Source organism: Python bivittatus, unplaced genomic scaffold (assembly GCF_059951505.1).
Source record: "Python bivittatus isolate LINGU-HERP-01145 unplaced genomic scaffold, Pbiv_v1 ctg000080_np1212, whole genome shotgun sequence".
NCBI lineage: Eukaryota > Metazoa > Chordata > Lepidosauria > Squamata > Pythonidae > Python > Python bivittatus.
In genome coordinates this window covers 36889251-36910684 of record NW_028277035.1, presented here as the reverse complement: position 1 = coordinate 36910684, position 21434 = coordinate 36889251, and the positions used below count along the sequence as shown (strand labels likewise).

The 21434-nt window shown below is 40.9% G+C and overlaps 1 protein-coding gene across 1 annotated transcript; it reads left to right on the top strand.

The window, feature by feature from the left end:
- The first annotated feature begins 4242 nt into the window (after window positions 1-4242).
- On the top strand, window positions 4243-20911 carry CD74 (CD74 molecule). The gene is made up of 9 exons (XM_007432786.4): window positions 4243-4405; window positions 8439-8614; window positions 9056-9120; window positions 11740-11802; window positions 14265-14360; window positions 14708-14777; window positions 17478-17666; window positions 18748-18807; window positions 19895-20911. The coding sequence occupies exons 1-8, from the start codon at window positions 4347-4349 to the stop codon at window positions 18792-18794; spliced, it is 765 nt and encodes a 254-aa protein (XP_007432848.1). The 5' UTR covers window positions 4243-4346; the 3' UTR covers window positions 18795-18807; window positions 19895-20911.
- The last annotated feature ends 523 nt before the right edge of the window (window positions 20912-21434 follow it).

The following is a 21434-nucleotide window of genomic DNA, read 5'->3' as shown; positions in this document are numbered from 1 at the left end:
CCTGGATGGCGGCTTCCTCAGATGAGAAGTTCAGTCTCAAATCTGAAAGGCTGGTATACAAAAGTGGCCTGTGCGTTGAATTGCTAAAGTTCTCTCTAAAAGGTTCTTTTGTAAAGCAGCCGTTTGCCTTGATTCTTTTAATCCTGACCTATTTTTAGCTTTATCATCTTTTTTTAATTGACAATTTATTCCTGTTTTTTAATTACTGTGGGAAAACTGGGAGTATAGATGATTGGGCAAGAATATTCCAAGGCCACTCAGAAGTAGCTTTGACTGTATTTTATTTATTTTATTTATTTATACTGTCATGTAAGTGTGCATAGTGCTGCAGAAATAGTCTTGGGTTAAAATTGGGGGGGAAACAGGCATAGAATTTATGTGCAATAAACACCCATGTTGGTGGTCCATATGGTGACCCAATTCTATAATTATGGAGTGTGCAGCACCCCATATAGATAGCCACAATTAGCTTGCTTGTTAATGCTGTGTTCATAATTTAGGCTATTATACCAGGCTTTTTTCACCATTAAAAAAAGCCCCAATGCATGAGAAGCTTAGTCTTTTTTCTGTTTTTTTTTTAACCTGACCATCAGGCCTGGTGACCTGGGATCATCTGTACAGCAGGATAATTTAACTGATACTAGATTTTTGTTAGACACATCCTTTAGCTAGATAATATCCAAGCTATTCCAAGTTTAAAGTGTTGGGGTATAAATCATAGCTTAGTAGAACTGGGAGATGACCAGTACGGGAAAATGAGCTGACTTTATTATTCAACATCTAGTCCACTGCTGACATTGGTTAGGCAAACCTTTCCCAACTTTAGTGCTGCTGAGGATGATAGGAGTTCCAGTCTACATCTGGCATCAAGTTTTGAAAATGTTTCACTATTATGAAGCCCTACCTCAACCTTTTGTTTGGTGGACATTTGGAACTTCAAAAACAAAAAGCGATAGCACAAATTTATTGGTGCATTTAAGGGTATCCATTAAAGCTAAATAATAACTGCCAAGAATATAAAGCAGAAATGGGGCCGAATCTCACAGATAATCAAATAAATTAACAATGCTTAAATCCAATATATATTTTGCAATAGATGTTAAAGAAGTAACTTATTTTTAAAAACTCGATACAACATTAAATGCAAATCAATATCTTTCAGTCTGTTTCCACTTTTTTCCAGGCATTCAGGTGTGTGCCATAGGAAACCATTTGGCCCAGCTGCCATCTTTATTGGCAAGTCTTTGCCTTTTGAAGAAATTAAATGTAAACTATTTTGCTTCCCCTTCTGAAAATAGTTTAGAGAAGCAATCCCCATTTTCATGATTCTCTTGTACTGTCATCAGTCATTTTGTGAAAATGGCATCTTGAAATAAAAGATTTCTTCTTTTATGTGTGCAGTTTTTAATGTAGAAGTGACTCATTTGAAAACCAACTTATGAAATTGCTAGTAAAAGCCAAAGTGTAAGACAGAGGGACCATGTTGTAGCTGGTAAGAAATCAGATGCTTCCTAATGTAGCGTTGCTAAGCAGACAATCATTCACAACAGAATGCTTTAATTACATAAAACTTTTGAGAATATAATATACTGCTTGCAAATATGCTAACATGGTTTTGTTTTAAAAATGTTCTATGGTTCTGTTATAAATGAATTGGCCTGTTTAACATCTCCAGAACCAGCTGATCTAAGAGTGTTTCCTGAGACAGACAACAATGTCCTATCTGAAATGCTGAAATTCACCTCAGTTAGGGGGTTGGTATTGGTATTTACCACTATTGCTGGACAACGTTTATATTTTGCTGGTAAGTTTCTATTTTACTATTAATCTAATCAGAAGACTAGTGAATAGATATCTGCATTTCCTACCATTTGGAGGTAGGACAGGCTGTAAGACATACCTCATGGCCCATACTCTTTAATAGATGTCACCATTTTCCTCTAAAAATAATCACTAGGTGGCAGTAGCTATCTGACCATGGCTAATCTCAAAAAAGCTGGGTTGGACCTAGTTAGTATTTGGATGAGAGACCATCAGTGAATCCCAGCCCTGTGAAACAGACCAGGAAGAAGGCAGTGTGAAACTATTTCCATGTTCTTAATGAGAAAACTAGATGGATATTTCCATGAGGTCACTGGGAAATATATTTGACTTGGAGACTTGCCTTTTTAAGGACTGGATGGAAGAGACCCACATTTGTGAAGTTTATATTATGTCCTGTGATAGGTTACTCTTAATAACTCCCATTTTGCTCAGAAGCAGCCCATCAATCACCCCCAGGACTTCTTCAAAGCTGAGCATTGGTGGAAAATCTTTTGGCACAAAGGGCTGAGCAGCTTGCTATGATGGGTGTGGCAGGTATGTGTAGACCAAGCCATGACAGTATGTGCCCATCTCCTCTGTCCCACTCTTTCCCAGTAACCAGCTGATTTTTCTGATCCTTTTAGTAGGGGAAACTCATAATCTGTTCTCAGCTCTCAGCTGAGTGTGCTGATCAGGTGGCCAATGGGAAAGTATTCCCTAGCATATTTTAAAGAAAAATGACTAAGGTAGCATAAGTTAAACTAGGTCTACTAGCTATTTGGAAAAACAGTCAAAAGACTAGGTTTATTTAAATCATTATAAGAGTATGAAAGGATACATATGTCTTGGGGGGGGAATATATTACACTTCTATGATTTGTGATGCTGAATTCTGTAGGTTGTTCTCAGCAGCGGGTGATAGTCTATGTGACCTTAAAACCTGCTGCTGAGGATTAGGACCACCGTAAAGCAGATCTTAGATGGAAAAGGGCTTCAAAGGAGAAAAGATGAGTTGAAAGCACAATTGATCAGCAAAGTCTACTGTGATGCTGGATTTTATCTTGTAATGTGATATTACAGATTAGGAAACCATCCAGATTCTCAGAACATCTCTTTGTATTTTAGTCTATTGAAAATTATAGCCTAAATTTAAATTTGTGCCTAATATAAGCCACTGAATAAAATGACTGCATTATAACTGTGCTTCTGATCTAGCTCAAAAATGTATTTTAAAATTAATGAAACGACAGCCACACTGCTATTTGTTTTAGCATTGGTAAGGTAAGAACTGTTGGGTAATATTATCCTATGATCCCAGTGTTTCTTAGCCTCAGGTTGAGAACCACTGCATTATCCCAATCCAGAAAATTGTTTCATTCACAGTGCAGATTGGAGGAGGATTTTATCACTTACTATCCTCCTTCCCATCTCTATTCCTCTGCCATTATGTACAAGAAAGGGTTACAGCTGGAATAACCAAAGGCTTGGACATCCTTGCTAATTACCCACAGTATTGTTTCAGTGGCTCTGGAAAATTCAGAGCCCTTTTGATAGATAGATAATGTAAATTCTTGCCTGTTAATATCTTTCTTCCTGCTTTTGCCTGCCCTTTATTCTGTTTTTGCCAGTTAATATTTTGATGTTTCCTGATAATAAATAAACAATAAAATGATACAGATACAAATACAAATACAAACACATAAGCTGAACTAAGTGGCATATTCTTGCTCTGATGTGGATATAGGAATTGACCAGGAATTTGTTGTGTGCAAACTAAACTGGAAATTACCTGCAATCATTTTCCAGCAAGAACTAGTTAAGGATAAGACTCTCAAAAGTTCAGAATTCCAGATCCTGTTCTGGAGCTGAAGTTTCTATTGAGAATTTTCCCTACAAAACTATTCTCACTGAGGGAGGGGATGGATCCTGAACTTGATGCTAGATTCCTGTCAATTGTCACTCATTAAAGAAACACATGCAAAAGTACTCCCAGTAAGAGAAACAATTTTGAGTATGGAGAGAGACAAAGTATCTGGAGCAGGGAGGCAAAATCAGCATGAGCAAAGTTCTGAATTGCTGCAAATGAACTACAATCTATTCAGTCTGTTATTTGACCTGTATTTAGACGAATGGATAGGCATCTCTACTGAGCTCCCTAACAGCTCATGATTCTTTGTAGCTACTTCATTAAAGAATAATGCTACTGGGAACAATGTTATTTAACTATGATAAAGGCTGGTTTGAGAAAGCTACTGCACGCTAACTGTGCGATGAAACAAAGAACAGCCATGCGCTGCCTGCCAACAGGTGATGTCATTTGAGTACCCAATGACATCTCTTAGAAATTAAATCTGGAATAAAATTGCCCAGTTAGGTTCCTTCATGATAATAGTGTGGGCAGAGTATTGAAGGGTATTTCCAGTTACTTAGGTCTTTCAATTTTCACTTCCCTTATTTGCCTTTCAAGTAGAAGGTTTCAAAAAGTTCCCACTTCACAGCCATCAAGCACGTTGCCAGAACTCAGCTCCTGAGACAACTAAGACCATGGAGGACGACCATCATATTCTTCTCCCACAGCCTGGTTCTGCAGGACAACAAGCACGGTATTTGTAGTTGCCACTCCTTTATTTCCTTGTGCCGGTTTTGAGCTTTCAGTTCTGTGCATTGCACCCCCCACCATATTGAAAAATAGGCGACATTTGATGTGGGTGAGAGAGGTGGTAATTGTGTGGTTCTCCTGCAAAAGTTCCAACAGGTCTGGAAGCATCTGTGCTGATATAAGAAGGAATTAAGACGGGCATTTAAGTAGACCCTCAAATGCATGGGCCAAAGGGCGGTGGCAGTCTTTCACAGCATGGTGCTCTCCACATGGGTTGGTTTACAATTCCCAGCATCCCATCTCACATGCAGGTGGTTGGGCTGAATGGGAGATAGCCCATCCCAGCTGGAGGGCATCAGGTGGTGAAAGTCATGGTATGGTTTACCTGGACTTTTGAAACAGAAGAAGAGGAGTCATGGGAAGTACAAAAGCTGTAATATTATGAACATTTGCATGGAAATAAACCCATTTGTATCCATAAGGTCCTGTGAGTAAACATGGATAGGATTGCATTGCTTAGATTATTCTTTTTATTTTCATGTTAAACTGTGATTTGTTGAATAAGCTATAATTGTCTGGCTTTACATTCATGACAAGTCATAAACTATGTTTTATAAATCACAATGGCTGAGCCTCAAATAAACCAACCATATTTTGGCATAGCACAAGATTATAAACCTTATTCAAGTGTATGTATATGTCTTAACCCTGAATCTTTTCATGCCTGGCTTGCTTCATTAGCACAATCAATCTATAGCACCTCTCTCAGTCTTGCCAGAAAAGTTGGGACTTTCTTAAGAAAACCTGTCAGGTTGTAAGGAAATGACCATATGTGTCATCAGTTCAATAATATATTAAGTTATGTGCTAAAACTAAATAAATACTGGAGCTATTTTTTTTTATTACTGGCAAAGAATTACAGGCTGGTTTCCTCCAGTACCCCACCATTTCCAATTTTGCTTTATAATGGTGCTTTGGAAATATAGCTCAACAATATCGCTATCATTTCTCTCTCTCTCTCTCTCTCTCTCTCTCTCTTTGGAAATATAGCTCAACAATATCGCTATCATTTCTCTCTCTCTTTCTCTCTCTCTCTCTCTCTCTCTCTCTCTCACACACACACACACACACACATACTCCTCCTCCTCCTCATCTATCTAATCTTCTTTCCCAGCTAGGAGATATCTAAGTAGTAAAAATAAAAATGTTTACTTGTTTTGTTGCATTAAAATTCTCTTCATTTTTTAAAATCTATTTGTAGCCACCAATTACCCTGTTTACTTTTCATCATTTTTTATTCTGCCCTAAAGGACTACTTAATAAGTTTTCTTTTTTTAAAGGATAATATTGTCTTCATTTTTGCTCCCCAAAATTCATTGCATGAGCATCCTACCATTTCTTTAAGAGAAGCTAAAATTCTACTATATTACTTTCATAACAGTCCTGAAAAATCAGTGGAAATTTGAATCTGGATTCCCATATTCCCACATCACATTTATATTTTTTTAGTGTGCCAAAAGTTGTAACTTCTGTCATCAGATTCTGTAAAGTTTTACTTTTATATGGTGAAAAATAATTCTTATTAGCAGAGACCATTTCAGGGAATTACACTGCCATAAAGCTGGCAACAGACACTATAAGTCAAGCCAATCATCAAAGCCAATTATTTAATAGATTCAAGATGATTAGATGTTGCAAGGGTGAAATGTGTTCAAAAACCTCTCACCTATGCTTCAATTATGAGTGCCCTTTCTAGCTCCTGTTGAGTGCACACTGGTATAACTTGCAGCTAAAATGCTAAACCCTACAGGGTTTTTTTAAGGCAACACTCTGCTTTTGGATCAAAATGGAAGACTGCCCAGAATATCCAGGGTCACTCAGTGAGTGGCAACTTCTATCCAACCTTGTGTGATCTCAGAAGCTAAAAGGGTCTATCCTGGGTGGTACTTAAATGGGGGAACTGCCTGTGGCTCCTAGGGCCATTGACTAGTTTAAGAAGTTGAAAGAACATTCTGGAAGAAAGCGAACCACATCTGAAATGCTACTAAGAAAAGTGCATTGAGGCAGTCCACTGGAATGTCGTCAACTGAGGACTTTCTCACCTTTTAAAACTTACTGATAGAACAGAAATAAGTCTTGAACAATCAGACCGTGTGGTTTTATGATAATTATTTAGATCACAAGTGGAATTTTTTAACCCACCAGTAAGAATGTCCCCTATTTCTCATGTCTGTCTCTCAGTCAGTCTATGTATTTCAAGTATCTTTTAGCCTCTTTTCCAGAATGGTCTGGAGAAGACATAGCCAGCAGCAAGCAGACATAGTATTTGACAAGATTAAACTAACAAGCTAATTCTGTATACAGCTGAAGGAAGCCTTACACTGAAAGTTCTTCTTGGTTGCTTTTCTAAATACCCGCATATCCAACTTGGCACATGGAAGAGCCTCTTCTAGGTGTTGTCTGACACAGGGTCCCTTAACCTCAGCAACTTTAACATGAGTGGACTTCAACTCCCAGAATTCCCCAGCCAGCCATGGAATTCTGGGAGTTGAAGTCCACCCATGTTAAAGTTGCTGAGGTTGAGGGGCCCTGGTCTGACCTATCCATCATTTAGAACAGTGTTTCTCAACCTCAGCAACTTTAAGAGGGCTGGACTTCAACTCCCAGAATTCCCCAGCCAGCATGGCTGGCTGGGGAATTCTGGGAGTTGAAGTCCTGCCCTCTTAAAGTTGTTGAGGTTAAGAAACACTGATTTAGAAAGAATGGGGCCTTTTCCTTCCAAACGGTTGCTTTCTTCATCTGCATCCTGCAGCTGCCTCTATAATAAGTGAATGTATAAGGACACTGATTGTTCAAAGCTCCACCAGTTTTTTATATGTCACACATCTTGATTTTTTTGACCACACCCTGCAGACCTTCCTGGAACAGTCATAAAGTATTAATTTACTATGCCAGTTACAAGAGAAACAGGCCAGTACAAAATCCTTGATTTGTTACACGTTGCGCAGGAGAATATTTCTTCTCTTTCACTTTCAACTTCTATTTTCCAAGCAACAAATACTGTACTGCCATTAATGGATCAAGTAAAAGTCTATTGGGAGTTTCCCCAGATTGTTTTTGGACCACATTATTTTGTGAGTTGCTGGGAGGGGTGAGATAGATAATGGGGAAGGTGGGGATTTTCTATAATTTGGTGGGGGATTTTTTTTAAAAAAATTGGCCAAATATAGTTTTCTTTTCACTGTGTCAAGCCTATTCTAGGGTATCCGCTATGGTGTGTGTTGTATGTAGAAAACCACACCATTCATCTTAGAAGGGGTGGGGGGTGCAAAAGAGAGAGAGAAAAAAAATTGGGGGGCCCTTTTCTGGTTCTTGGGCCATGAGTTTCCTACCTCTATTTTAAGAATGATCGATAGCAATTGTCAAGTTGTCCATTGTAATGAGATATTTATGTTACTGGCCATTTACTAACTTCTTTTGAGAAATCAACCATAACCATATCAGGAATTCTAAGGCTTTAAAACTGCTTGTTAAGATACCAGGAGGTCGAGGAGGAAATCTCCCCCCCCCCTTTTTTTCTTTTTTAAGGAGCAGCTGTGGGGGATGAACTTTTTTCTCTTCTGCCCCCCTTTCCCAGTTTCAATTCCCTGCACTGTTTCCTCAGGAGAGTGCTGGTGGAGTATACATAAGTGCCTCTATGCTATGCCAAGTGTAAGTTTGGCATGTTCCATGAGGAAAATAATCCTTTGGTGTAAGAAAAAAAAAAAGAGATTAATGACTTCATTTTCTCTTTCTTTATAGTTCTTTCTAATTCTAATGAAATCACAAAAGAGTGGATCACAGAGACTTCTTGCTGTCTCTACTAACTTGGTCACTCTTGAGAAATGCAATATCTGAGCAATGTGTGAATCGTGCAGATTCACATTCATCACTACTTAGATGCAGATGTCTCCGTACAGGACATCAGGGTTAGAGAGGGAGGGACAGACGTTAGGGTGACTGGGTGAGTGCTGACACGCACCTCTTGTTTTTGGCAGAGCTTCATGCAGCCGGGGAACTGCCTACACTGTCTTTTCTCTCCTGGGGGTCTTGCTCCTTGCTGGCCAGGCTGTGACTGTCTACTTTGTGTATCAACATGACAACCAGATCTCCAAACTGACCAAGAGCACTCAGCAACTGAAGTTGGACTCGCTGACCAGCAGCATCTCTAAAAGTTAGTCACCCACCCACCCTTTTACTTTCACTTTCAAATGCAGAGCATAAAGACGATGGACGGCCCTTAGACAAGGTTTACTTGTGGCATCTTGTTTGCAGTTGCACAGGCTAGTCACAGCCTCTTTATTTAATCCTGCTTGAAAAAGCTATCCAATAGGGAAAGGGAGTTTGAAAGTAATTTGCAGTTGAGTACGAGGGACGGGGTTTCCTATTCAAAGAAGACAAGCCAAAATATCTACTGGGCACAAGCACAGGCACAATGTAAGCATATGTCCTTGTCATGCTTCAGAAGTTTGTCTGGATTATAGCCAGGGACTCAAGTGCAAAATAATGCCTTATGTCCCTGGTTTGATGCAGCTATAAGAGAAGAAGGCCCTTGTGAATGATCTCATGCTTGTATCTTTCTGTATGTATGTTACGAATCTCTTTCTTCCTACAGATGTGAAGTCAAGCCCAAAGATGGCAATAGCCAACGTGATGCCTTTGGCCCTGAATGAACCAGAGGTAAATAAGACACAAAGTGAAGGCAACTGCTCCCTTCCATGGCTTAAAGTTGTCCATGTATGTTGGGCTCCTATCATCCTGAGCTAGTTCAGTAGGCAGTTCTGCAAATTCTGAAAAACTGACTAGTTATAAAAGTTCACCTTTTACAGCAATTCAACCATGGGTCTTGCGGTGCTGCCAAGACAACACATTTATATTTGTACAAACTTTCATGGATCATGGTTAGAACTGTTACACACAATTTAGAATTGCTTAGAATTTTACACACAATTCTGTTTAGAATTGTTGCACACAAAGTGAGGCACAATTATGTTTAAATGGCCTCCTCCCTCCCTCACAGGCCAGAGTGAATCCTGTAATGCAGGATTGTTAGTGAGGGATATTGAACAAGCCAAGCATGAGACCAACACCTCAAATTAGCAGAACTCAATTTTATTGAAGAGGTTATTATTTTATTAATAATGTCCATTACTGATATTCACACACAATCCTTTGTACAGCAGAAGATGTCTTCCTTCAGGATATCATGGACTTTTTCAGAGCTCAGACCTCTGACAATGCACTTGTGGCCTCCAATGTCTTTCCTGGTGTCAGTCCGCTTAGTTTTCCAAAGGTCTCGTGGCACTACTCTTCATATCACTAGTCTTCTGTAACTTTACAGAAAGAAAGTATTAAGAAAATACTTCAGTTAACATACAACAAGCTCTTGCACAGAGGTTTCCGTCTTTCTGTTATCTCCATCTTGGATCCTTCTGATTTTCAGCTTTCAAGTTGACCCCATTTCCGAAAGCGTCATTCCTTTGTTTGCAACTTGACAACCTTATACTTGCCCTTTCTTTGCCTCTCTAAAATGTCCTACTCACTCTTCTTTCATGATCTAAAGATCTTACATCTCATTTAAGTGGTAATCAATGGATATGGTAATAATGATAAATATTTGTCAAAGCGGATGTTAGAATAAACTAGGCAGCAACATAGACACTAGTAAGTTTTGTGTAGGTGAACCACCTAGTCCACAAAATCTTTAAAGTGTTACCAGATTCTTTGATCTGTTAACCAGTACAGTGAAGTGCCAAGATTGAATCTGTTCAGATCTTTCGTATTTTGTTCCATGAATTTATTCTGTATCACCATATGAAAAGATGCTGGCTAGGAATTCTGGGAGTTGTAGTCTGATACATATGGAGGAAGGCAGCTCAGAGAAAAGCTGCCTTGCAGAAGTGATCAGAGAGTGATGCCAGAGGCCCCAATTTGTTTAGGAGTCCTTAGATGGAAGCTCTAATTCATGGAATGGATCTAGACCATAAATTGGTGCTTACTTTGTACCACCCACCCGCTCCTCAGCTTTCCAAGACACTCTACAGTGCTCAGCTTACCTCTATCTTTTTGTAGGCAATTGAGCACACTACAGAACAAATCACTGGGTTGTCATCCCTATCAAGTACATTTTTATAGGCATACTGGTGTCTGCAGATGCAGACTGGGTATCCAGTGTGTGCGTGCCTTTGAGCCAGTCTTGACTCCTGGCCACTTCCTGGAAATGTCCCTGCATTTTTCTTGGCAAGGTTTTTCAGAAGTGCCCTTGCCTGCTTCCTAGGCCTGAGAGAGAGGGACTGGGCCAAAGTCACCCAGCTGGCTTCATGCCTAAGGCAGGACTAGAACTCATGATCTCCCAGTTTTTTGCCCAGTGTCTTTAACCACTCAAGCTCAGATACTTTGGTCACCTAATGCGAAGAGAGGACTCTTTGGAAAAGACCCTGATGCTGGGAAAGATTGAAGGCAAAAGGAGAAGAGGACGACAGAGGATGAGATGGTTAGATAGCATCACTGAAGCAATGAGCATGAAACTGAGCAAACTCAGGGAGGCAGTGAAGGACAGGAAGGCCTGGCGCAGTGTGGTTCATGGGGTCACGAAGAGTCGGACACGACTTAATGACTAAACAACAACAACAACAACTTTAACCACTATCCCAAATTGGCTCTCTGGGTATCCAAGTTGTAGATAATAATGGGAAAAAGAAAGAGATCAAAAGAAGAGGATATTCAGTGTCAGATTCTCACTTGGAGCAAATGAAAGAGGCAACTTTTATCTCGCTGATTTGTGCATTAGATGCTGTGTGCTTCAGTGCTAATGATATAGCTGAGATGAAAATCAATTCATTTTGGAAATATGTGAGTCCAAACTGATTTGTAAAAGCTATTATCCTGACATATATACCCTCATATTTATTTTATGTCTATATATCATGGTGAATCCTGGCAACTGTAGGCTGCTATGGGCGCTGACAACATTTGATTGGAGAAACCTAGGCCTCGCAAAGCTACATTTCTCAGCAATTTCTAAGGCAGCCTTTCCCAGCCAGTCATTTTCCAGATATGTTGGACACCATTTCCCATAAACTCCTTTCAGTGCAGCTTGCTGGAGGATTATGGGAGTTGAAGGCCAACACCTCTGGAGGTTACCAGGCTGGGGAAGGTAGTCCTAAGCAAGCCTGCAGTGGATATATGCCCTTATGATCACAAGATGTCCCTGCCATTACCTACTGTAATTCCAGGGAAAGGGGGGCTCCTCCTAGTTTTCTCCTTTCATGCGGTAAATCCCTATTTTCATTCCTGCAGTTTTTGAAGATGGAAAGCCAACTGACTAATAGCACCGAGGATCAAGTCAAACGCATGCTCTTGGTAAGAGCCCTGTGCTGTTGTTTGTGCCTTTGTGACAAGGCGTTGTATCTTGGCTGTGGACATTCCAGCCATTGGAAGCTAGAGGGAAAAGGCACAGACTGCACGCGTCTCCCGCAGTTGTATTCGGACTCCTCTTGAGGATATTTTTCCTCCGTGAGCCGATCTTCCCAGCACTAGGCAGGGGGAAGCATGCAGTCTGGACACAGTAGGTAAGGCGGCCCCAGCAATGTCACCTTCATGTAAACCGTGTTCCGAATAGGCCTGCCAAAGTTGTCAGCAAATGGACTGGCCTGGAGGAGAAACAGCGCCAGATGGCATCTCCATCTCTAGCATGATTGTGGCAGCGTGAGAGCAGCCGGGATTCAAAAGGAGAAGGCAGGCTAGGTTGCCTCTATGGGACATCAATTTTAGCTACAGTGCTACCATATCCTATAGATTGGGCTGAACCCCTGGGGCCTGTGTCCCTTAGCTTAACTGCAAAAGCCCTTTGTAAGAAAACCATTCTGATCCCTAGAAAGAGCATTTGTCCTAGCCTACTACAGAAGGAAGAAGAAAAGAAGGGGGGAGAAAGATGGGTGTCAAGGAAAAAGAGAGCAAGGGGGAGAAAGGGAACGTTAGAAAGAAAGTTAATGGACCACCCATTCAGACTGGCGTCTAACCTCAGCCATTAAGCCATTCTCCACAGAAAATTTGCCTTTAGAATCAGATATGAGTCATCGCTACTTTTATAAGTCTTCTTAATCTACCTTTGCTTTTCAAGCAGTGAAGTCAACTGATGAATGTTCTTTCCAGATATGAGAATCAGCAATGACCATTGACTGCAGATAGATACAATCTGTGGAGGGCTTCAAAGAAGAAAAATGGGAGTGGGAAGGGCCTTCTTTAGTAAATCTTACAGAACCTAGCAGTAGTTTCTGCCAAGGTCTAAAGAAGCTGCCTATGAAACCAGAGCACCTCAAACGGGAACTTTTGGTGCACCAGTGTGCACTGGATACGTTGATCAGCAGTTTGTTTCTTCAAGCAACAAAGCACAGCAGTAACTCTGTGCAGTTCTTTCACAGGCATGTGACTGCTTTGGACCCTGGCCAGAGATCTCTTTGCTACATGCTTTCACATCAACTGTGCAAAGAGAGCCATACTTTTTATTGCAAGTTTCGTTCTTGTTCAACCTGTGTGTCTTAGCACCACTTCCCAACCAATGTATTCAAAGCTATTCAAATGTTAGTTGTACCAAATGAGTGAAATTGATGCTCAGCTTTCACAACGTCTTTGGCCTATCTGCTTTTCTCTTGATAAGAATGACATGCAAATCTGGAACCCTACTGAGATAGGCTGTCAGCCCCATTAGGTAGACCAGACCAGGAAATCAACTCCACAGGAAGGCTAAAGCTACTTTTGTTGAGATTGGCTACAATAACAGTCTCTTGCAAGTCTGTCTGTGCTGGACCTCCTCCCACTTCTTACAATTCAGTGAATTAGGGAGGTGTCTGCCTGAGCCACTTCAGAATGTTCTCTCTTTCTGGACTTAAAAAATGTTTCAGCCCCTTTTGCCTAGGTAACGGTTCCTGCATGTCTCCATCAAGGTCATCTTCCTTATTCTCTACACAGGAAGAAGGCTTAGGAAGGCAACTGGGGGAGGAAAACTATGGGGTGGGATACCAGCTATCTATCCCATCAACTCCTTTTCTAGTTTAAATCTCCATTCAGAAGAATGAAGTGGTGGCTCAGTTCTAACATATAGAGCTGCTGCAGTCATGTCTAGCTGATCTTACACTATCATCCCACTTCATTAAACTGCTGAAACCAAGTTGCTCATAATGGATAAACTAAGCCTAGTCTTCAACCTGGTTCACACAATGTACAAAGTCATCACACACGTTGGCTTTGTTTGGGCTAAACATGTTGTATGAAACTATGATGTGTTTAACTATGGCTTATTGAATAAACCAGAGTCAATTTACTCAATAAGCCATAGTTAAACAAATCATAGTTTAGTGTGACATGTGGATTCATGCCTGCAATGGAATGTGGGAAAGACCTTGGGAGACTGGGCAAAGAGACACTGCCAAGGGAATGGTCAGATAAGAGACAGTATAGCCCGCAGCTGGATAGTGGGCAGGGCAAGAGGCTCAGAGGGACCTTCCCTAGTTTCTTGGGCAGTAAAGGAAACTCGGGGGGGGGGGGGAGGAGAGAATTGTACTTTCAGATTTGCAAGATTCTGACAATGTAGCATTACAATAAAGTAGAATTAGCTCATCTGGTTGTGATTCCTATCTGATTTACCCCACGAGGCTGATAATGCATTACCCGAAACCATATATTAAACATAGTTTGTTGACCAAGCTGTAAAGGCTTAGCCACATAGTAAGCCAAAATGCAATGAATAATCAGCATATGAACCTGGCCTTGGTGCTCTTGAACAACAGCCCTTATCTGTTGTGTTAATGTGTTTCTTTCTTTAGCGAGAAAACCCAACCAGAACATTTCCTGAATTAAAAAGCAACTTCCTGGAAAATATGGGACAACTGAAGATCCGCATGACTTATAATGACTGGAAGGTAAGTGTCTGCCATTCCTGGAGTCCTCTTCCTCCTCTTTGGATGCCCCCAATTTTCTCTCCTGAATCCCCATCCCTCTCCTGTGAGTCTCTGACTTTCTTATCAAGACCTTGGACTGCCTTATCCTGATTTCCATTATCTATGGGAGAGTCAAGTATAGTCACACCAGAAAAGCCTTTCTACCTTCTTTTCTACTTACATGAGAAACATCTGCAGCCTTTTATGGATCTTCAACAGCCCTCTGCGATAAGGATTGTTCCCTAAGGGGTTAACAGGGAGGGGAAGAACTATAGTGGCCTTAATTTAATATAATTAATCTTCAGTAATGATACCTGGTCTCTTTGCAGGATTTTGAAACTTGGATGCACAAGTGGCTGATCTTCCAAATGGCCCAAAAACAGAACTCAGAAGAAAAGGGTATGCATGCTAGACTTGTAGGAATGAAACGACTTTTAAGCATGAACTAAGGAAATTCTCAGAGCCAAAGGATGAATCCATTCAATTCAGATCAGATCAAAATATCATATTCCATTTGTGCTTACCATCCATAAAGAGATGTAGGAAATGAATAGGAACAACAACAATATTCTAGAAGGCAGTTTAAAGTGTTGTGATGCTATAAAGCTCTGTGTGGGGCGTTAAATACTAAGGTATATGCAGAATAAGATTTTTCTCCTCCATCCCATTCTATGTAGCCTCACTTATTCATAGTTTAGCATCAGCAGTTGTTTCTGTGTGTCCAACCAGCAATACTGAATGACAAGGTCAAGGAAATGCATAGTGTGAGGACATCAGGGCACAACAGAAATGAAACTACGTATTATCAGGGTTCATGGGGGAAGAACTCAGTGGTTACTGCCATTTTTGATAGAGAAGCCCCACGTTCCGTATAAGGATTCAAGGGGACCATCTTGCAAATAGAACTCTTGCTCTTTTACAATGGGGAATTTGCCATTTTCATGGATTCCTTCTTGAGCTGCAGCTCTCCATGGTCCTCCCATCCTCAGAATTAGCTGGGATGGAGAGTGGGAGGAGAAAAAACTCCCTTCCTGCATGGACTAGTTTGTGGAAACTAGATCAAAGTCTGAGTCCATTCTCATTCAAGCCAAGGCGGATCACTCACTCAAAGGCAATGCTCTCCCACTAGAAGTCTTTTCTAAATGCAAATTTGTTTTTAATTGATGGCAAGGGGTATTGCTCCACTCACTCTTAATGCCAATGTCACTTGAATTCAATACCATACAGTTGAATACAGTTGCCAGCTGTAGAGTTATATTAATGCATTATTCTGTGCCCTTCAGTTCCTTTTTGCATAAAATAAACCACCTGGCTTTGGCCCTGCAACAACGTATTTCTGAAAGCAACATCTCCAGGGGATTCCTAGAGGATGGTGCCAAGGAATATTGCAGTTTGGGTATAACTCATTCTGTAAAATATTTAAAGCCCCTCTTGGTATAAATTGACCGACGTCTTAAGATGGGAAGAAAGTGTTCATCTTCGTTAGTTGCCTACATTTATCAAGGGGTCAGGTGATGCTCTATGTCAGTAGTAGACTTAGTGAGCAAGAGAACAAGAAGGATCATAAAGTGAAAACGGCAGCCAGGCCACTGCTTTCCCTTTGCATCCCTTCTTCTTTGCCAGGGCTCCCTGTTGCCCATTGAAGGGGCCGATTTGCTTCGTGCCTTTCAACACACTGGACATCATTTTTGGGGTCTTTCTGGATCAACAAATGCAGAATTAGCATGACTTTTGGAACAAGCTATTTATGCAGTACTGATTGTTTTGCTACTGCAGGATGCTTGACTTGGGAATCCATTGTATCTGAAACTTCTTGTCTTTCTACAAAGAAGAGGCAGTGGGCAAAAAGACAATGTACTTGCCAACTTATTGAGCCTGGTGGTTGACGAGCTTTTCATGCTGTAGAGCCCATAGTTTAGAAGGAAAGAGAAGAAAGAGAAAGCATTGAAAGTCACAAAGTTGAAGAATGTCCACTCGCGTGCGGGTACACACACACACACACGTATGTCTGGCAATAAGTGATTCATTTAATACTTCAGTGACAAGCTAGAGGTTGCACCCGTGAGGAAGGAAGGAAGGCCTGAGATGCAAATTAAGATCCACTTCAGTATAATTTAAAACCCCAGGGAACATCTCGGGCATTTCAGCAGCCTGAGTAAAACCCCCAGTAAATGATTTAGTAACGCTTCCAAAAGTGAAGGTCAAGTTGGCTGCAAACTTTCAGTAACAAACTTGGGTACCAAACTTGTGTTTAAAAAGAATTCTTCCTTCTGTGATTTCAGCAGTTTTTGAGATCAAACCCCATGGCTGAGATTTTCATATCAATTAGCCACCCAGCAGCCATCAGCTGCAGCCCCCATTAGCAGAATTTATATTAATACTACCTCCATCAAACAGTATTCATTAGCATTTGCTCTCATTAGGCTAAATGGTTTCCCTGGGAGCCATCCCGATGAAATAGCTGTCCTAATTAAACTGGCATATTGTTACAAAAAGCATTATTTCCATATCCTTCCCTTTCCCTTGGTGTAGCTACAATGGAACAACCTGTTTTGATGATTAAGGAGCAGTCTACACTGTCTGCCAAACCATATGTTAGAACTTGGCTTGGCGCTTCCAAACTGCTCAGGTGTGGGGCAATAGACTTGGGTGTTCCCCTTCCCTTCTAATGTGTATTGCGTATACAAAAGCCCCCCACCCCACCCCCCGGGGCAAGCTGTACTGAATGTCTCTCCCCAATAGGCTAGTTTTCTGGAGTGTAGTTGGGTCACATCCCAAGAAACACTTCATTTCTGAATTATGCTTAATATATAAATTGGTCACATGCTTAATTACATCAGCACTGGAGGACCTGTGTCCCTTCAGATGTTGTTGAAATTCAACTCCCATCATTCCTGGCTGTTATCCTTGTGGGTGAGGCTGAGGGGAGTTGGCACTAAAGACTATCTGAAGGTCGTCTTCCTTCTTATCTTCCTATGCTCTCTTCTGAAGGCAAGGGACATAACTTGTGATTTACAAGTGCATGAAAGGACATGGAAAGTGGCTGGCAATCAGCTCTAAATGCTAAATTTCCTTGGTTCTCCCTTTTTTTTTTTAAAGTGAAAACCAAGTGCCAGCAAGAAGAGTGTGGTAAGGGTGTCCATCCGGGAAGATTCTGTGCCAAGTGTGATGAAAAGGGGGACTATCTGCCTAGGCAGTGCCGGGCCAGCAGTGGCTATTGCTGGTGTGTCTACCAAAATGGCACAATGATCGAGGGCTCTAAAATCCGTGGACGTCCAGAATGTGCTGGTAAAGAGCTTCTTTGTGCTATCGAGGGGGAGAGTTGCCCATAGCCACTGTTGAGTCAGCTGGTTTATTCAGTTAGGCCACAGCAGCTCTTGATGGCCTGTTCCTAGGAGATAATCAGCTCACTCTGTCCTCACCAGCTCTGAAGCTACATGGAGCCAAAGGGGTGGCAGGATGGAAACCACTGATGTATTAGAAGCAGTGTCCTTTCCTTTTCTTGCACCATCATACATTCTGTATAGCACAAACACAATCTCACAAACCCACCCAAGGATTTACATAGGTGCTGCAAACCAGAAGGCAGCTTAATCCAGACCAAATGGAAGTGCTGTAGGTTAGTAGCCAAGCTAATCTAGGATTATAGGTACATCCTATTCAGAAGAAAGCTGCTTTTCCTTCACTAATGGATCAGGTTTTTGGATTGGAACTGCTTTGCTTTTAGAAGATGAGGTGGCTTTTTGCAAAGCCAGGATAGCTTTCTCTCAGTTTTAAATGGCGTGTCAGTTGGACAGTTCCCGGAGAAGGAATAGAGATTCTGAAATACCCACAATGGAGGAATGGTTGGTGAAGATGACAAAATTTGCAGAGATGGCAAAATTGACTTGTTTGATTAGGGAAAAGACAACTACATTTGTCAGTGACTGGAAACCTTTATGGGCTTTTTGCTGAAAATGGGGGAAAAAACTTGTGATTTATGGGATTAGAAAGGGTAGAATATAGAAAGAAGGAAGCCACGATATAACTATATATATATAGAGAGGATAAAATATAAATGCATTTATAACTGCTGTAAAGAAGATTGGAAGCCACTTCTTTATATCTTTTTTTCCTTTCTTTCCAATGTTTTCTCCTGTATTTCTTACTTATTTACTTATCACTTTACTTTTTCTTCTTTAAATTTGTATTTTTATTCTGTAAAAAATTTCTTCAATAAAATATATATTCCATTCCACCCCACTCACCACCACCCTGCAACAAAACCTCACCAAGGAGGTAAAAAATGTTGCGCTAATTAATTCTTTCAAATGTAGAAACAGATCTTTCAGCTCTTTGAAAGTGCTAATATTTTTCTCTGTCTCTATAGGCATTTTAGATCCTGAGAATGTGACATATTCCGGAGATCAAAACTGATGGACCACTTCAGGTGACTTAAGAACCCTGTTTAATCTTATCAGAGGCCTATCTAGGGCAGTATCCCGCTTCTCAAAATGCTTAGCCACATATAGCTATGGCAGCCTTCCCCAACTTTAGGTGGCTGGACGTTCAGTTCCCCCACTTTCCATCTGCACACTCTTTGGCTTGCTGGCTAGGAACTGGGTTGAAATCCCACCTATCTGGAGATAGCAGGTTAGGCAGGGCTGGCCTAGGGGGGCTGTATGGGGCATTAGCTTCAGAGCGCCTTATCATACTCATTTCCCAGCCAATGCTACCCACCTCTGATTCTGAAGATAGTGTAGAGCAGTGTTCCTCAACCTAAGCAACTTTAAGCTGTGTGGACTTCAACTCCCAGAATTCCCCAGCCAGTCATGCTGGGAGTTGAAGTCCACAGAGCTTAAAGTTGCTGAGGTTGAGAAACACGGGTATAGAGCTATCAAGGCTAGTAGTAGTGACTCATTTCTTACATTAGCTACAAATATCTACCATGCAGTGAAGTATTGCAATTCAAATGTTATTCTGAAGGGAAGAAAAATCTGGATTACATTCAAATGGCCTAATACACTGCCAGATGTGTGGGTTTCACAGATCCCATGCTTATGATGCTTTTATATGCATAAGTCCAACTGGACTGCAGGGCATGGAGATGTCTTGATACAAGCTCTTTATGCTCAGTATGCTGGAACAAAAAAACGTTATTTAGATGTCAAAGTCTGTCTGTCTGAAGAACATATGTATGGATATAAAAGCTAAATGAGCATCTTTCTTGAAATGATTTTAACATACTTCTTGTAAAGGCATTTTAAATATTTAGAACTGTGCATTTAAAAAAAATGTTTAGAAAAACACCATTAACTTGCAGGGGAAACGGTCTGGGTGAAAGGAGTTTGTGGCAGTATATAGCTAGGTGAATGCTGCACAGGGTATGATTAAAACATTTAAGATTGGTTTATATCTTGAAAATATGACATGGACTTTCCCACTTTAAAGAGACTAAGCTAGACTCATATCCTAGTTTTGTTTCTGGAACTAGTCTGGTTACCATTCACTTTTTTTTTCCTCTCCTTTCTCCTTAGAAAATGTGAAAGGCGGCGGCCAGCATCAGCTTAAGAAAGCCAAACTCTCTTCTTCAGCTTGTTCTAGTTTTGCTCTGCTTGGGTGTTGATTTCTTGAATTTCAGTAGCAGCAACCGCTTCTAAAGTCATCAGCTTAAGCATTATTCTTAAGGGAAAGGAGGAAAGGGGGAAAAGTGGCTTAATTAAATATTACTGCTGACAATGCTTAGTGCAGAATTATCTTTTTAGAAAAGTGACCTGTGCTTATCCAGGACTTCAACAAGTGAGCAAGAAAGTTAGATGTTTCCCTGTATCATCTGTTCACGAGACTCCCCCAGAAGCTTCGGTGGTTAATCAGTTGAGAAGGTCATCCACTGCAAATATTTCAACAGCAACGGGCCTGAAATAACGCAACATCTTCTGTTTCATAGGTTCTGCTTGCCATCAAACGAGAATTTTAAAAATGGCAAAGATGCCATTTTTCCAAAATGCTTTCCTACATTTACCATATTTGTAGGAATGAATAGATAATGCCCTCTAAAGCAACTTTCCTGAACCGGTGCCCTCCAGATGCAGAAATTACACACCAGAACTCTAGGCCAGCATGATCCTGGATGATACTGTCTAGGGATTCTGGGAGTTGTAATTAACACATCTGGCAGACACCACGATGGGGAACACCGCTTTACAGGGAAGGAGACATCATTACTTCCAGAAAGCTCAGCCTCTCTAACCAGGTAGAATTGGTAGCATATTTTTGCAAGAGCAGCTTAGTATTAGAGCTCTGTCTGTGTGTGTGCTTTCTTTAGTAGCATCCTTAACAGAAGAATCTTTAGAATTGTTAGTGAGCAAGTTAGGTAAGCAAAGGAAGTCTTTAAAAATACTTCTAATGATGATAGGCTTGAAGTTTATATACCAAATCCTAGTCTGTGGTGTGCTAATGATGTATACTGAATATATAATCCCTGATAACTCACTAAGATGATGATTTTAATTATATGCTTTTGCAAAATAAAAAAATAACCAACTAATGAAGCACTCTTGTCTGCTGAAGTGGATGATTGACCCTTTCACATGCGAGCAACCCCCAGGCTGCCAGAATATCCTCTCCTTTGAAAAACTGCAGTTGCTGAAAGGAGATGCTGCAGTATTTTGCTCAGTAATTGCCAATGATGCTATTATTCCTTACACACTTTCATTTGCCTACGCAGTCAGAAGGCAAGTGTGATGGGCTGCCGCCTCTCCTTTTAGCCCCTCAGGCTCCAGAGAAGGGGGTCTATATAAAGAATGGCTTTCACACAATATCCTAGGCATGACCTTCAGAAGTAGGTTGCAACCATTTTAATGGGCTTTCTTCCATGATGACATGCAAAGGATTGGGGCCATACTGAAGTTCTGCTTAGAGAAAGTGAACCATGCCAGTCACCTGTGATTTGTGGACATCCATACTAGGTTGGCCACCACAAGGTGCAATGTATAGAGATGGGTTTAATACAACTTGGTCAGATCCAGCGGAAGCAAAATGCCACTCTATAGTTATGCAGGTGTGGGTGGAGTAGGT

Excerpts from the sequence above, each read along its gene's own strand:
- CD74 (XM_007432786.4), top strand. The coding sequence starts at position 4,347 with ATGGAGGACGACCATCATATTCTTCTCCCACAGCCTGGTTCTGCAGGA. Across the intron at positions 4,406-8,438 it reads TCTGCAGGACAACAAGCACG|AGCTTCATGCAGCCGGGGAA; the intron begins GTATTTGTAGTT and ends TGTTTTTGGCAG. Across the intron at positions 14,778-17,477 it reads ACAGAACTCAGAAGAAAAGG|TGAAAACCAAGTGCCAGCAA; the intron begins GTATGCATGCTA and ends TTTTTTTTAAAG.